General features: G+C 36.8%; 1 protein-coding gene across 1 annotated transcript in view; it reads right to left on the minus strand.

Moving 5' to 3' along the window:
* Nucleotides 1-1673: 1673 nt before the first annotated feature.
* ano3 (anoctamin 3) overlaps nucleotides 1674-16575 on the minus strand; it is an 84233-nt gene continuing 69331 nt past the window's right edge. The window contains exons 16-26 of the mRNA XM_016568448.1: nucleotides 11577-11741; nucleotides 9788-9824; nucleotides 9553-9664; nucleotides 9278-9335; nucleotides 7304-7401; nucleotides 6175-6320; nucleotides 5691-5843; nucleotides 5108-5255; nucleotides 4718-4804; nucleotides 4510-4615; nucleotides 1674-3120 (exon numbers count right to left, since the gene is read on the minus strand). Of these exons, the coding sequence (XP_016423934.1) occupies nucleotides 2938-3120; nucleotides 4510-4615; nucleotides 4718-4804; nucleotides 5108-5255; nucleotides 5691-5843; nucleotides 6175-6320; nucleotides 7304-7401; nucleotides 9278-9335; nucleotides 9553-9664; nucleotides 9788-9824; nucleotides 11577-11741 (1293 nt within the window). The 3' untranslated portion in view covers nucleotides 1674-2937. The remainder of the gene's footprint in view (nucleotides 3121-4509; nucleotides 4616-4717; nucleotides 4805-5107; nucleotides 5256-5690; nucleotides 5844-6174; nucleotides 6321-7303; nucleotides 7402-9277; nucleotides 9336-9552; nucleotides 9665-9787; nucleotides 9825-11576; nucleotides 11742-16575) is intronic.

Genomic DNA, 16575 nt, shown 5'->3' on the forward strand with positions numbered 1-16575 from the left:
AGTGCAAAAATATGTACTTACAAAAGCAATACTTGATTCAAGCTAAGAAAATATGATACAAATATCTCATCTGCAAACACTCAAAGGGCCTGAAGAGGACAGATGCATTGACTGTGTTCGAAATGGAATACTAATGTATTTCTTGAATACTTCTTGCATACCGCACAGTACGTACTGTAATGTGTGCACTATTTTTTAAGTATGTTAAAGAGAACACTTTATGCAATGACACATTACATTGCATATTTAACTCAATTAAACTGAGTGGTATCTAGTTATCTTTCTGAAATAAACACGCTTATATTGCACTTTTTCTAAGTCTGATCAGAGAATGAGTTGAGAAAATCAAGGTTGATATTACTTTTAGTGCATATGTCACACTGAAATGTAAGGTCAAGTTGAACACATTGTATTGTGGGACAGTATCTCAAGCACTGCTTTATAATGCAGATTATAGCACATGTAGTAAAGCCTGAATATTCCATGCATACAAAATTCACATTCTTTGCACGCTATACATAATACATACTGAACAAAAAATAGTATTAGTAGTTGGGTAGTATGCGATTTCGAACATAGTCATTGCCTTTTGAAAAACTGTGTAAGAATGAGATGCATGCTGGGAGCACTTACTTCATCAGCTTTACAAAACTCGCGCGCTCTCTCTCTCTCACACACACACACACACACACACACTTGCAAACACACAGTTATGAACACACATATTTAAACATGCACACATACACACCCCCCAAAAAAGAAAATACAACATTTTACATTTATACAAAAAAAAAAAAGAGTAATGTAAAATAACAGAATTTGTCTTCCATGTCCACTGTCTCAATGGTAATTCTATCATCACATCTGTTTAAGCTTGAACTGTATGGATAATGGTGGATAGATTCATATGCTGTGATGTTTATATTTTACAGTAGTTGACTATGTTTGGAGTGGAACACTAGCTTACTGCTTACTTCATACTGCCCAGTTTATGTATACTGCATACTATTTTAGTATGTCAAACAGCATCCATTATGCAACAATAAATGCTTCAAACAGTAGTATGCTACATTGTTGCTACATACCTTATTGATTCAGGAGTGAATGAAAATAAAAACGGTAAATCCGCATTTTCATAATCATTTTTTGGTGTTCCAATCAAATAATGAATCAAGAAGGGTTTTTAATTTTTCTAGTACATTAATCACACTGGAAATAGAGTGCTACAGGGATGGCGTATTTCTGTAGGCCAAAGCCTGGAAAGGAGTATTTTAGCACTTCCAGTTCTATTATTCTGAACAAAAGTATTTCATCACTGCATCACTCTATTGTACTGTAGGTTAAGTCAAAAGCATTGCAATGTGGGATACTGCATTCCACACAGCTCACTCAGGTTGTATGCTTAATACTTTTGCAAACGTAGTAATTCATCCGGGTGTTTTACACATACAGAAAATTCACAGCATACATACTATATATTGCAGAGATAGGCCGATGGCAACACAAAACTCATGACAGCTGAGCAATAAACGCAGCCACACGGACACATCAATTCAGCTCACACACGCTACAAAACCAGGCATATGAACAAAGGACATAGTCTTATAAAATAATGAAAAACAAAGAAACAACATGCAATTAAAAAAAATCATGCATGTTACGTATATCACCATTGTGCCAATATTGGCTATTTGTTTTTATTTATTTTGCCTAGACAAAATGACTTATTGTACTGAAAGACAGATCTGCATATCTTGTCAAGGCGATGCAGTACATAAAAACTGTTCATTTGCATAAACAAACTGACTTTTATTTGGTAACCTTTACCAGAAACCACTTTTGTAACAAGAATCACAATGTGAGATGCTGGCAAGCGAAGAGAGAGGGCGTATCAGTAAATATGTTCGTAAGTAAACGTCTTCACGTTGCTTGGTCACCAGGTAGAGAACTGCTTCACAGCGGGATGATAGCTGCCAAGCACAGAGACGCAGACAAGTAGGCAAGCAGAAAACAGGGAACTCCAAAAGCCCTTCATCTGCATAGTAAACAGTCCAACCGCACAAGTGATCCATTCAGAACTACTACAGAACACAGATGAAAGAGCAGCGACACTGCAGGCCATGCTGGGAAGAATGCGTGTTCAATGAATGATATTTCCCACCTACACACTGGAGTTTATGGTGTGTAAGAAAACACTGTAATCCATTGATCTCAGTGTTGATGATGCTTCACATGGACGAAGCGGTGGTTTGTGAAAGTGTACTCTGCAGCATATTCTGGCACACACGTTTGTTGACTATTAAGAAGGCAGGCGGATCCAGTTGTGCTTTCGGAAATCCAATTTATTTAATTTCCGCTTGATTTCAAACTAATCCCATTCATTCCATACCCTCAAGACACATTTCTATCGACAAAACGCCCAGTCATGACTTTCTTTAGTATAGTGGTTCTCAAACTTCCTTATCCCAATCCATAATTTTGCCAGACTGCTTTCATAGCTACTTTTAGCTAATGAGCCAAAAGTTTAAGTAGCCAATCACTAAAGATTTAGAACTACTCAGCAGGATGAAAATATAGGATAATCGGAGGTCTCAGGTAGGGATCATGTGATTGAGAAGAACCTCTTTGGTGCAGAGTACAACTGCCAACTCCTGGCTCTAAAGGGCCACCCGGAGATCAGGTTTTGACCCCAAATGCTGAATCCGCTCCCTGGTTTGTCACAGCAATGAAAAGTGGGCAGCCCATGCATGGAGTCAATAAAGCTAGCTGTCCAAGGTAGCAGAACGGTTGTACATGAATGTCTGTATTCACATATGTGCTGCGGGTTTGCATGTTGCAAGGACGCTTGTTCGCCGCTTTCAAGTCTTTATGTGCTTTTGTGGGTAGTGTATGTGGTTCTCCAGTGGGCATTTTTTGTGTATTTATGGACAGGCATGGCTAAGGCCACTCATGGTGATAACGTTTGCCATTCTTTTTCCGCTCTTTCTGCAGGTGCTCCAGTTCCGTCTCATACATCATCTCCTGCATCAGGTATTTCTCCCTGCGCATGCGATCACACAGGTCTTTGGGCATGTCTGGAATCATATGGGCTATGAAGGTCTTAATGCCAAACACCAGGTGCTATGGAGAATATAACAGACAATGGAAAAATCACAAACATGAAATAATCTTAGGTTGCATTGAAATGCTGAGAAGTAGCTAAATTAGCCTTGTGTGAAGGAAGACCAGTGCCATCAAAGTCCCATGACAAAGAGCACTTTAGAATTTCAGTAGTAATAGGTGATTTAGGTATTTTTTCATACTGTTTTAAGAATACTGCTTATTTGGACATTCTACTGATTTTTTCCAAAATAAACATATTCTCATGGTTCTTTGCCAGAATAAGTATATTTGCCAAAAGTCTGGCTCCCAAGATTTGATACATTGCGCTAGTGTTACCAGTTCCTCTCTGCCCACTCCAAGCATGGCTTGAATAGACAATAGCTGGCATGGGAGTCAGGCATGTTAACAAGGACGCTAAAAAACACAGTTTCTTGCATCAGTGGCTAATGCATCTCCCGAGGCCAGGAGAGTGAGGTTTACCTGCATACTGTAGTTATCACATACCAGTTGGACTCTGTTACACTCACCCTCCTAACCTCACTCCCATCCGGGTCATGGCACCACTGTAACACTCCAAGCGGAGTCTGAACAGTGATGGAAGTCAGGCACGTTAACAAGGACTCTAAAAGCTGCAGCCTCTAACGCCAGTCACTATTGTGCTTCCTGAGGCCAGGGAAGTGAGGTTTACCCACATAGTCTGTACTAGCTGGCCTCCATTACACTAGAACAGGGGTCTCCAAACTCGGTCCTGGAGGGCCGGTGTCCTGCAGAGTTTAGCTCCAACCCTAATTAAACACACCTGAACGAGCTAATCACGGTCTTACTAGGCATGCTAGAAACTTCCATGCAGGTGTGTTGAGGCAAGTTGGAGCTAAACTCTGCAGGACACAGGCCCCCCAGGACTGAGTTTGGAGACCCCTGCACTAGAACCTAGTAAGCTTTATCAAAGAACAGGTTTACTTTAACTACTTAAAATCACACATAGCTTGTAGTTTTGCAAGCTAAAATTTCAAAGTAGCTTCTCCAAGCCAACAATTTAAGGTGAGGCCAATGTAGGCACAATATGAACTTGAGGTATGGGCTCAACATGGTTTTGTCCATAGGTTTCTTATCATCTTTATCTGAATAAGCCCCACTTGAATTCCATGATGGCCCTATCTGAATTATCCTCATTATGGACTCTAAATGGGGTTTTACATGAGTTCCTTGTCGGTCTTGTCTGAATTAGCTCCAGTATGGACTTATTCAGATAGGTCCTACATGGAGCCTGTGGACAAACCCATTACGAGCCCATACCTCAAGTCCATTTTTTGTGCTTACACTGGCTCCCATGAAATGTTGGCTGAGATTGTTAATGGTGTAAAGCATTACTAAGATAATATTGTTAAATTGTTAAATAGCACTGACCTCAAATACTATGATGAAGGCTAATCTGGCAGCCAAAACATGCCAGAACTGCAGGGTGAAATCATAGGGTTCAGGACTCCATGGAGGCGCTCTGTAATCCCGATACCTGTAGAGGGGAATAAGACAAATTTACCTTGAGAAAAAGACAAAACCCAACTGAAGAACAAGCATATAACAACATGAAAATGTAGCATGAGTGTTGCCGTACCTGCAGTATCGAGGATGATAACTCCCATTTTTCAATTCACCCATATCAAAAACAGACAGGCTGTTGTTCAAGTATCCTCTTAGACATCTGTGTAAAGACACACAAAATGCAAATACACAGCATTAGCAACACAGAGATTCACACAAATTTATAATTGTATATGTCTAAATACAGTCAGTCCAATTTGACTTGAAGCAGATAATTTCCATAAAAATCTGTCAATTTCTGATTTTCAAAATAGTTTCCCAGAAATGCACTGATAATGCAAAAGGTGAAGCTGAACCATCTTGGCCACCACCCATCACCAATAGAGGTGCTAACCAAATAAATCTGCTCAGCTTTACAATGCACATGCCACTGGTGCGTTTGGCCCTGTAATTGAAGTCTTACTTCTCGTGTCGGTAACCCTTGTCCACACAGGGCCCATATTTGAAAGCATAGACAAAGCGAGGGATGTAATCCGAAGTGATGGCAATGACGAAGGCATTTGTTATGACAGCCACGACTCCAATTCCCTCCAGGATACCATGCCAGATACCTAATTAAAAAAAACAAAAAAACAATTCTATCAAATCAAAATATATTGAAATTTGTCAGAACAGATAACACATGAATCTATAAAGTAATCTGCTACATTAAAGAACATTAAAGGGTTAGTTCACCCAAAAATGAAAATTCTGTCATTGTTGAGGGTCAGAGAGCCCTCAGATTTCATCAAAAATATCTTAAATTGTGTTCCGAAGATGAACGAAGGTCTTACGAGTTTGGAACAACACGAGGGTGAGTAATTAATGACAGAATTTTCATTTTTGGGTGAACTAACCCTTTAAGAGTTGATGTATCCTATTTATTGTGAATATTCATGCTATATCAATCTATATTTACAACAGACTAAATTAAGTTAACTCTTGTGTTTCTTGCATTTAGATTGGAATAAACTGACACCAGGCTAATTGAGGGGAAAAGGACCAACCGATGTCAGTAGCGCGAGCGGGCATCGGTCTCCTCCACTGCGTGACAAACTTGTAGGCGTCTAATCGGATCTCGATGATGTTGTTGAGCAGAGCAAGCAGAGGAGCCAGAGGAAATGCCGCCACAAAGATTGTAGTGAAACCAAACTGTAGAACTGTACAGAAAACAGACGAAACTTGCAACCCGTCTAGATTACAAGCAATCACTCACACAAATGCTTGCACAATGCATTGCAAGCATGCCGCCCTGATGAACATTCTTACTGTAATATGTTTTTGTGTTACTGTGGTGGTAACAAATCTCAGTACTCGAGGGCAAAGCATCTTCAACCATCAGTTACATTAATTTAGATGTGTTATTATTAAGGCAGCTATTATCATGACGGTTTAACTAACTTAAACTAGGTAACTAACTTCGGCTTCAGCATGACAGAAAATTACGCACTTCAGAAGATCTCACAGTAGGTGTTGTCGAGCAGGACTCACCCATCTCCAGATACTCGTCCACCAGGCCATGTGCGTTCATGGGCTGCAGGTTCCAGTCTCTATCCCACTGCGGCAGCTTTTCTTTACTCTTATTCTGCTCTCCTGCTCGTTTCATCTTACGCCGGGACCACCAGTTCTGCAGCAGCCTGAGCAAGGAACAAAAGTGGGAAAAAACACTTTAAATTTGATAATGAAGAGTGATGGTTATGGCCAAATAATAAATAATCAAGTACCTGAGTAGTACATGTGCTTTAGTATGCTAGTCAGCAAACTAGTGTACTTCTTCAAAGCACAACAAAAGATTATTAAAGGGGTCATATGATGTTGCTAAAAAGAACATTATTTGAACAGAACAGCCGGCATTGTAGTCTACTCTACCAGGATCAGTTAAAGGGGTCATATGATGCGATTTCATTTTTTCCTTTCTCTTTGGAGTGTTACAAGCTCTTGGTGCATAAAGAAGATCTGTAAAGTTGCAAAGACTAAAGTCTCAAATCCAAAGAGATATTCTTTACATTTCTCTCTGTACTGCAGGGTTGGCAAAATCAGTCAGCCGTAAGCGCAGTGGACTGGAACTAAGGACAAACTCTCTCTTTGAATGTTCAGTGCAGCAAACACCTCCTGTTCGGGCTAATAATTAAGTAACACAGACCTCTGTGTTCATACACTCAATAACAATGTCGGATCTTATGAAATAAAGTGTATAAAGAAAGATAAAGAAAGGCATGACAAAGTGACATGAATAAATCTGTAAATCTGACTACTGTGTAAGTTTAGGGGTTAAGAAAGAAGCAATAAAATCAAACAAAATGCCATTTACACCAGCTCCATCTGAGAGGAAAATGGGTTTACAAGAGTAATCTGACATGCCACCTGCATTGTGATAAACACAATATACAATACTGTGTGATTCGAACATGACAGGAGGGAGACTAAACAGAATTCAGAATCAGTTAAATCGACAATACAACATTTGTTGCTAGCAAAGTGTTTTATAGTCCGAACATATGAACACAGAGCAGCTTTTTCCCAGACTTTGCGATTGTTTAACAATCTTGTGTTTTAAGATTGCAGGAGGGCCCGATCATCATGTTTCATGGCCTCCACAGGTCTGACGCCACATACTCACGGATAGCCCAGCTCCATGAAGTTATTCCAGATCTGTTTCAACACCATAATCACTCCCATCTGTAGGCATAAGTCAATCAGACAACCACTGGGATGACACTAAAAAAAAAAAAAAAACATATACATTTTGGTTACCCTTGTTAAATAGAAGTACACTTTAGCACATTTTACAAAAATAATATTATTAAGGAAATAATATACTTTAAAAGGATAAACTTAAGTGTAAACTGAATGTAATGTTCTTTGACACTTAATTGCATTTAATTAATTATAAAGTCTAAATTTATAATAAATGCATTTCATATAATTTTAGAGTGTTTTGACCCACTAAAGGACTGTATATGTGTAGTACTTTATTTCCTGTCCGGTTCCGCATGTACATACCATGTAGCTGTTACAATAACTAGGTAATAACTAGGTACTAACCCTGAACCTATCCCTAAACCTAACCTTAACCCATGTAGTTACCTTACATTACAGTACTTTTTATGTAACTACACTGTAAGTACACATAAGTGCACATACTGTAAATAAAGTTATTTCATAATTATTTCTATTGTCTTTGAAACATGGTTAAAATGTTCTGCTGAATGTACTGGCAAGAATTCATGGTAAACTAAAATATATTACAATGTCATTCCCATTGACACTCATATGTGTATTTAAATATTTATAATAATTACATATGGTTACACTTTAATTTAAGGTGTCCTTGTTACAGTGTAATTATACATTTAAGTACTGAGTAATATTAATTAACTACATGTACTTACTATATGGTGTAATGTGGTGTTTTGGGTTGTGTTTCTTGTTCATGTTTTCATGTCTTTTATTTTGGAGTTTAATCATGGTCCCTGTTTGTGTCATGCTTCCCTTGCCCTCATGTATTCATGCCATTGGTTCTCTTGTTCATTGTGCCATGTTATTTAGTAAGTCGTGGCCTAATGGTCGTGGCCTAATGGTCACGGCCTAATGTCATGGCCTAATGGTTAGAGAGTCAGACTCGTAACCCAAAGGTTGCGGGTTCGAGTCTCGCACCAGCAGGGATTGTAGGTGGGGGGAGTGAATGTACAGCGCTCTCTCCCACCTTCCATGCCACGACTGAGGTGCCCTTGAGCAAGGCACCGAACCCCCAACTGCTCCCCGGGTGCCGCAGCATAAATGGCTGCCCACTGCTCCGGGTGTGTGTTCACGGTGTGTGTGTGTTCACTGCTGTGTGTGTGCACTAAGGATGGGTTAAATGCAGAGCACTAATTCCTAGTATGGGTAACCATACTTGGCCACATGTCACGTCACTTGTCGTCACTTGTAAGTACATGTAACATGTGTAACAAGGACACCTTAAAATAAAGTGTTACCTTACGTATTTGTAATGGTAAAGTTGCAGTTTAGTACATTTAAAACATATTAACTTTTAATTGTAATACTGAATAACACACAAAATTATACATGCTCTACATGCTAGTCATCACATCAAAATAAAAGTACTTCCTTAAAACACAACAAAAATGAGTAAAATTGTGATTTTAAAATATACTTTAAAGTAAAACTTTTAATTTGATAATAGCACTTTTTAAAAGTAGGGTGTGTAATCTAAGAGGACTCTTTCTGTAATTACACTTAAGTGGCCTTTTATTTCATTAAAATAATACTGTCTGCAAGTGCAGTTCTTAAGATTAAGATTTCTAAGTTTTGAATTCAATACACTTAAGCACATTTGTTTTTCACAAGGGCGCTTTTGATTATATTACATGCTGTACACAGACTAGATCTAAATCAGTACACTAGTGTTATGAGCAAACACAGTTATGTTGAGGCAATTATGAGAGAGTCTGCACTGAATAATGACCGTTTTTATTGAAATCTCATGGCAGTTGCATAACTGAGGCCGATATTTGAAAGGGGAATGTTGATCGTGCCGAAGGGCAATAATAACCAAGTGTGAGAAAACTCATTACCGCCTCGTCTCACCCACCTCCTCCATCCTCCACCGGTGAAACAGCTTATTATAGTCACCCGGCCTGCCAGCAAACCTGTGGATTACACACACATCACAATAACACATGTGACATTAGCTTTGAAATTCAATTAGCCATGCTATTGTGACGGAGGCGGTTGTGTTAGCATGTGCGCTAGCGCCACGAAGTTCCTGTATGAGTCGATGAACAGATCTCAAGTGGTACAATCTGGGCGAATGAACAATTCAATCAAGTACTGAACAATGCATCGACAAGATCAAGAGTTGCTTACCTTCCTAAAAAGAAAGCGATGTAGAAGGTCGAGCTGTTGAGATTGACGAACTGGAAGAGGAACATTTTGAGGGCAAAGCTGTTTTCCCATTCTGACTCTGTCCGTGGATGTTCTAGATCACAAGTGAGCGGTATTTTAGCCATGCACAGCATGTTACAGGCATGAGGAAAATTTCTCACAGACCGCAAGAATTTTACACTCACTCAATCAATAGTAACCTTGAATCAATACTTACCCAGGTTTGTAAGTAGGTAGGCCACTTTCTCATAGACCTGATGGGTAAAAGAAAATCCACTCAGTAGCATTACAGAGAAGGATGAAAATAAATAAATAAATGCCATAAATAATACATTTAATACATGGTTTATAATAACCAACAAGTTGTTAATAGAACATACATTACCACTCAAAAGTTTGGGGTCATTCATTCATTCATTCACTTTTAAAAGACATTAATAATTTTATTCGATAAGTATGCATTTATCAAGAGAGACAGTATAATGTTACAAATTATTTCCATTAAAAAAAAAAGCTGCCCTTTTGAACTTTCTGTTTATCAAAGCATTCTAAAAATGTATCGTGGTTTCTGCACAAATATGACGCAGCACAACTGTTAATAACTGATAATAATCAGCAATGTTTCTTGAGCAGCAAATCAGCATATTAGAATGATTTCTGAAGATCATGTGACACTGAAGACTGGAGTAATGATGCTGGAAATTCAGCTTTGATGATCATAATACATTTTACAATATATTAAAATAGAAAACTGTTAAGTTGTAATAATATTTCACAATATAACCATCTTTACTGCATTTTTGTCAAATAAATGCAGCTTTAGTGAGCATCTTCTTTTAAAAAACGTAAAAACACACACACAAAAAAAAAAAACTTACTAAGCCCAAACTTTTGTAAGTTAATGTAAGTTGCTATATTTCCAACTAAGTTGCAATGCTATTATTAGAGAAAGTGGCATTTTCATCTCTTGTCTTCAGGAAAATAAAATTGTCACATTGGTGCCACATAGAAATGGAAATTAGGTTGTTACCGCCCAGAAATCCACTCTTTTATTGAATCAATGACTTGCTGTTTTAAGGATGCAGACAAAACGCTGTAATAAAGTTTACGTTTGCTGGCAATCGCCTTATGTTTTATGTCTGGGAGCGACAGCATGTAATAGTAGTCAATCATTTTGATGGTTTCATATTGAGGCTCTGTTTTTTTTAGAATAACCAGAGCAACATCTGAGATGCTCTGAAATGAGAAATGTAAAAAAAAGGCGAATGTCACATGACTTTTTTTGATTGGCCGGTGCCGTGAAAACAGCCATGCCACGAAAACCACATTGGATCTCATGGATTGACAACACATAAATTATACTGAATATTGTTGTTGTTATTATTATTAATACTAGTGCTGTCAAACGATTAATCGTGATTAATCGCATCCAAAATAAAAGTTTTTGTTTGCATAATATAAGTGTGTGTTCTGAGTATATTTATTATGTATATATAAAAACACATACTGTACATTTATTTTGAAAATATTTACATGTATTTACATGTCTATATTTATATTCATATAATTTATATTATAAATAAATATACTTAATATATAAATGTAACATTTTTCTGAAATGTATACAAGCATGTGTGTGTATTTACATACACATAATAAATATACAGTACACACATATACAGTATATTATGCAAACAAAAACTTTTATTTTGGATGCGATTAATCGCGATTAATCGTTTGACAGCACTAATTAACGCTGACAATATTATAATATATTCCATGATATGCTTTATTTTATTCCCATGGTACCATTTCAGGAGAGAGAAAATATCAGTTATTTTTTTTTATTTTGTAATAATCGTTTTATTGCTTCAAAGCGTGTTTTGCTTTCATTTGATTTCTTTTGGCAAAGCCTTTTTTCTCTTTTTGTGTGAAACTTTCGTGCAAAAACTTGGTCAATTTTTGTTCAGGGATGCCTTTATTGTGTCTCTGCCTTCAGGACTAACCACATTCAGAGACATGATGATCATGAAGTTGATGCAGACTCCAGTGCCTGATGTGGCGAATTGCCAGTTCTTCTTCACAAACTCCCACTGGAAGGAAGCAAACTTCTCCATGGCAATGAGCCGGAACACCACCACGGCGAACACGGCTGTCAGGACCAGAGAGATCTGGAAGAAAGATGACGAGAGGTGAACGAGGTGTCAGATTGGAATATTATAAATAGATGGATCTATATCGGAATCTTGCAGAAGTTAGGTATAGTTTTGATATGCATTGCCTTTTAATTCAAGGCCACCAGAGGGAGACAGTTATTTATGGTATAGTGCAGCTTTATGATCTAACTTTAATCAATAATAATCATATTTAAAGTGTTTATTTGTTTTCATTTTAAATATTCTTTAGGGTGACAAATAGGGTTCGTAACTGATGATGGTGATGGATGCTTATGGATTTTCATAACATTCAGTTGTGACGTCTGCACTCTTTTGCATGTGTGGATAAAACACCGCTATACAATATGTAACATATGCATCATACCAAGTACAAATGCATCTTAAGAGGATAATTTTGTCTGCAAAAATCTGCAATTCTACCTTTTCATGGCCTGTACACAGATGTGGCGTACATGATTTGGCTTTTGTGTTATTGCAGTGTAATTACACAAAAGAGTATCGAGTAATATTATTTATTCTGGTTACACTTTATTTTAAGGTGTCCTTGTGACAGTGTAACTATACATTTAAGTACTGATTATATTAATTAACTACATGTGCTTACTATATGGTTAGAGTTTGGCCTACGGTTACTTGCATGTAATTATGCATAATTTAGTGTTATTATAATAGTAAGAACATGTAACGTGTGTAACAACGACACCTTAAAATAAAGTGTTACCCCGAAAACATTACTTATTGAATGTAATGCTCTCAGCAGCCGGTTATGAAATAATGGTTACATTTTATTTTAAGATGTCATTGTTATGCAATTAAGTACCGAGTAACATTAATTCATAACTTGTACTAACAATATGGTAAGGGTTAGGATAAAGGTTTGTTTTAGGGGTAACTGCATGCAATTATGCATAATTTACTGTTATTACTATAATAAGTACATGTAACACGTGAAACAAAGACACTGCAAAATAAAACATATTTTCTAAATATTTTCCATTCCTTCGTCTGCAAAATTAAATTTCTAAAATATTTGTGTAACACTCAGTTTTGCAGTACGCTTGTTACACGATGTATTTACTATAGTAATAACAGCAAATTATGAACAATTATAAGCAATTAACCAAACTTTACCCTAACAATATAGTAAGCTAAAATGTTAATTAATTATACGTATTTCTACAAGGACTTCTTAAAATAAACCAGTGTTTGTGAAATTGTTAAGAAACAAAAGGAAGTGAAACCAGAATAGTTAAATTCCGCACAATTCTCGTCCCGATTTTCATGACGGGGTGGTGATTATTCTGATCTGCTTGTTGTAGCTTTAGGAAAAATTCGAACACAGAGTCCTACCATGAAGAAGATTCCCGAAACTGACACCATGAGTCGGCTGAGTTTGTCTGTGAAGGGCTGGAAGGGGTCTGGTTTCCCTGAGATGGCGTTTACTCTCTCCTTCCGGGAGTATTTGGCTTCAAACTGGGGCCGTAGTTCCTCCTTTAAAAAAAAAAAAACACACACACACACACATCATATTACTCTTGAAAGACTTGCTTGAAGATCTTTACTCAGATCTCATGAATGATTCTCATCACACGCAGATGTTCAACATCATCATCTGTTTTGGTTGGGCATGATGATGTCAATCCAGAGGCTGTTTACATGAGCTCAATGAGTTAACATGAGACACTTCAATGCCTCAACATGAGATATATTTATTAGTAGTACAGTCCACAATATGATATTTAAATATAGAAGGGATTGTATACAGCAGCAGTTCTCAAACTTTTCAGGCCAGTTATCACATCTGATCAAATCACACCATCCAAGTATCACCTAGTCACCATTTTACTGATCAGTGTTCCGCACTTTCAATGTAAGAACGTAGGCTGAATATTAGAAACACAAAAAATATAATAGGATTCACTCAAAAATTAAAATTCTGTCATTATTTACTCAACCATTTGTTTTTCCAAACCCATATATCTTTCTTTCTTTCATAGAGCAAAACAGAAGATAATTTCAAGACTGTTCATGCTGCTCTTTTCCATACAATGATCTGGCACTGTTCTAAAATAGCCAAAAAGCACTCTAAAAATATCATAAAAGTAGTCCATGCAAGTAGTGTGCTACATTCCAAGCCTACTGAAGAAATGTGATAGGCTTATGACCAGGTTTATGACCAAAGTCATTACTTGTTAAAAAAAAAAATAATAATAAAAAAATAAAAAAGCCTTTTTGTAGCTCTCAAATTTTACCATTTGTGTGCCAAGAAGAAAGAAAGACAAGGACAAAGACGATGTTAGTAGGTAAATAAGGGCAGAACTTTTGTTTTTGGGTGAACTGATTAGAAATTAGAAACAAAATATTTGGGCCACTGGAAGGAAGCAAACTTCTCCATGGCAATGAGCCGGAACACCACCACGGCGAACACGGCTGTCAGGACCAGAGAGATCTGGAAGAAAGATGACGAGAGGTGAACGAGGTGTCAGATTGGAATATTATAAATAGATGGATCTATATCGGAATCTTGCAGAAGTTAGGTATAGTTTTGATATGCATTGCCTTTTAATTCAAGGCCACCAGAGGGAGACAGTTATTTATGGTATAGTGCAGCTTTATGATCTAACTTTAATCAATAATAATCATATTTAAAGTGTTTATTTGTTTTCATTTTAAATATTCTTTAGGGTGACAAATAGGGTTCGTAACTGATGATGGTGATGGATGCTTATGGATTTTCATAACATTCAGTTGTGACGTCTGCACTCTTTTGCATGTGTGGATAAAACACCGCTATACAATATGTAACATATGCATCATACCAAGTACAAATGCATCTTAAGAGGATAATTTTGTCTGCAAAAATCTGCAATTCTACCTTTTCATGGCCTGTACACAGATGTGGCGTACATGATTTGGCTTTTGTGTTATTGCAGTGTAATTACACAAAAGAGTATCGAGTAATATTATTTATTCTGGTTACACTTTATTTTAAGGTGTCCTTGTGACAGTGTAACTATACATTTAAGTACTGATTATATTAATTAACTACATGTGCTTACTATATGGTTAGAGTTTGGCCTACGGTTACTTGCATGTAATTATGCATAATTTAGTGTTATTATAATAGTAAGAACATGTAACGTGTGTAACAACGACACCTTAAAATAAAGTGTTACCCCGAAAACATTACTTATTGAATGTAATGCTCTCAGCAGCCGGTTATGAAATAATGGTTACATTTTATTTTAAGATGTCATTGTTATGCAATTAAGTACCGAGTAACATTAATTCATAACTTGTACTAACAATATGGTAAGGGTTAGGATAAAGGTTTGTTTTAGGGGTAACTGCATGCAATTATGCATAATTTACTGTTATTACTATAATAAGTACATGTAACACGTGAAACAAAGACACTGCAAAATAAAACATATTTTCTAAATATTTTCCATTCCTTCGTCTGCAAAATTAAATTTCTAAAATATTTGTGTAACACTCAGTTTTGCAGTACGCTTGTTACACGATGTATTTACTATAGTAATAACAGCAAATTATGAACAATTATAAGCAATTAACCAAACTTTACCCTAACAATATAGTAAGCTAAAATGTTAATTAATTATACGTATTTCTACAAGGACTTCTTAAAATAAACCAGTGTTTGTGAAATTGTTAAGAAACAAAAGGAAGTGAAACCAGAATAGTTAAATTCCGCACAATTCTCGTCCCGATTTTCATGACGGGGTGGTGATTATTCTGATCTGCTTGTTGTAGCTTTAGGAAAAATTCGAACACAGAGTCCTACCATGAAGAAGATTCCCGAAACTGACACCATGAGTCGGCTGAGTTTGTCTGTGAAGGGTTGGAAGGGCTCTGGTTTCCCTGAGATGGGGTTCACTCTCTCCTTCCGGGAGTATTTGGCTTCAAACTGGGGCCGTAGTTCCTCCTTTAAAAAAAAAAAAACACACACACACACACATCATATTACTCTTGAAAGACTTGCTTGAAGATCTTTACTCAGATCTCATGAATGATTCTCATCACACGCAGATGTTCAACATCATCATCTGTTTTGGTTGGGCATGATGATGTCAATCCAGAGGCTGTTTACATGAGCTCAATGAGTTAACATGAGACACTTCAATGCCTCAACATGAGATATATTTATTAGTAGTACAGTCCACAATATGATATTTAAATATAGAAGGGATTGTATACAGCAGCAGTTCTCAAACTTTTCAGGCCAGTTATCACATCTGATCAAATCACACCATCCAAGTATCACCTAGTCACCATTTTACTGATCAGTGTTCCGCACTTTCAATGTAAGAACGTAGGCTGAATATTAGAAACACAAAAAATATAATAGGATTCACTCAAAAATTAAAATTCTGTCATTATTTACTCAACCATTTGTTTTTCCAAACCCATATATCTTTCTTTCTTTCATAGAGCAAAAAAGAAGATAATTTCAAGACTGTTCATGCTGCTCTTTTCCATACAATGATCTGGCACTGTTCTAAAATAGCCAAAAAGCACTCTAAAAATATCATAAAAGTAGTCCATGCAAGTAGTGTGCTACATTCCAAGCCTACTGAAGAAATGTGATAGGCTTATGACCAGGTTTATGACCAAAGTCATTACTTGTTAAAAAATAAAAAATAAAAAAATAAAAAAATAAAAAAGCCTTTTTGTAGCTCTCAAATTTTACCATTTGTGTGCCAAGAAGAAAGAAAGACAAGGACAAAGACGATTTTAGTAGGTAAATAAGGGCAGAACTTTTGTTTTTGGGTGAACTGATTAGAAATTAGAAACAAAATATTTGGGG

This window comes from Sinocyclocheilus rhinocerous, unplaced genomic scaffold, assembly GCF_001515625.1.
Source record: "Sinocyclocheilus rhinocerous isolate Xijiao unplaced genomic scaffold, SAMN03320098_v1.1 scaffold921, whole genome shotgun sequence".
Lineage (NCBI taxonomy): Eukaryota > Metazoa > Chordata > Actinopteri > Cypriniformes > Cyprinidae > Sinocyclocheilus > Sinocyclocheilus rhinocerous.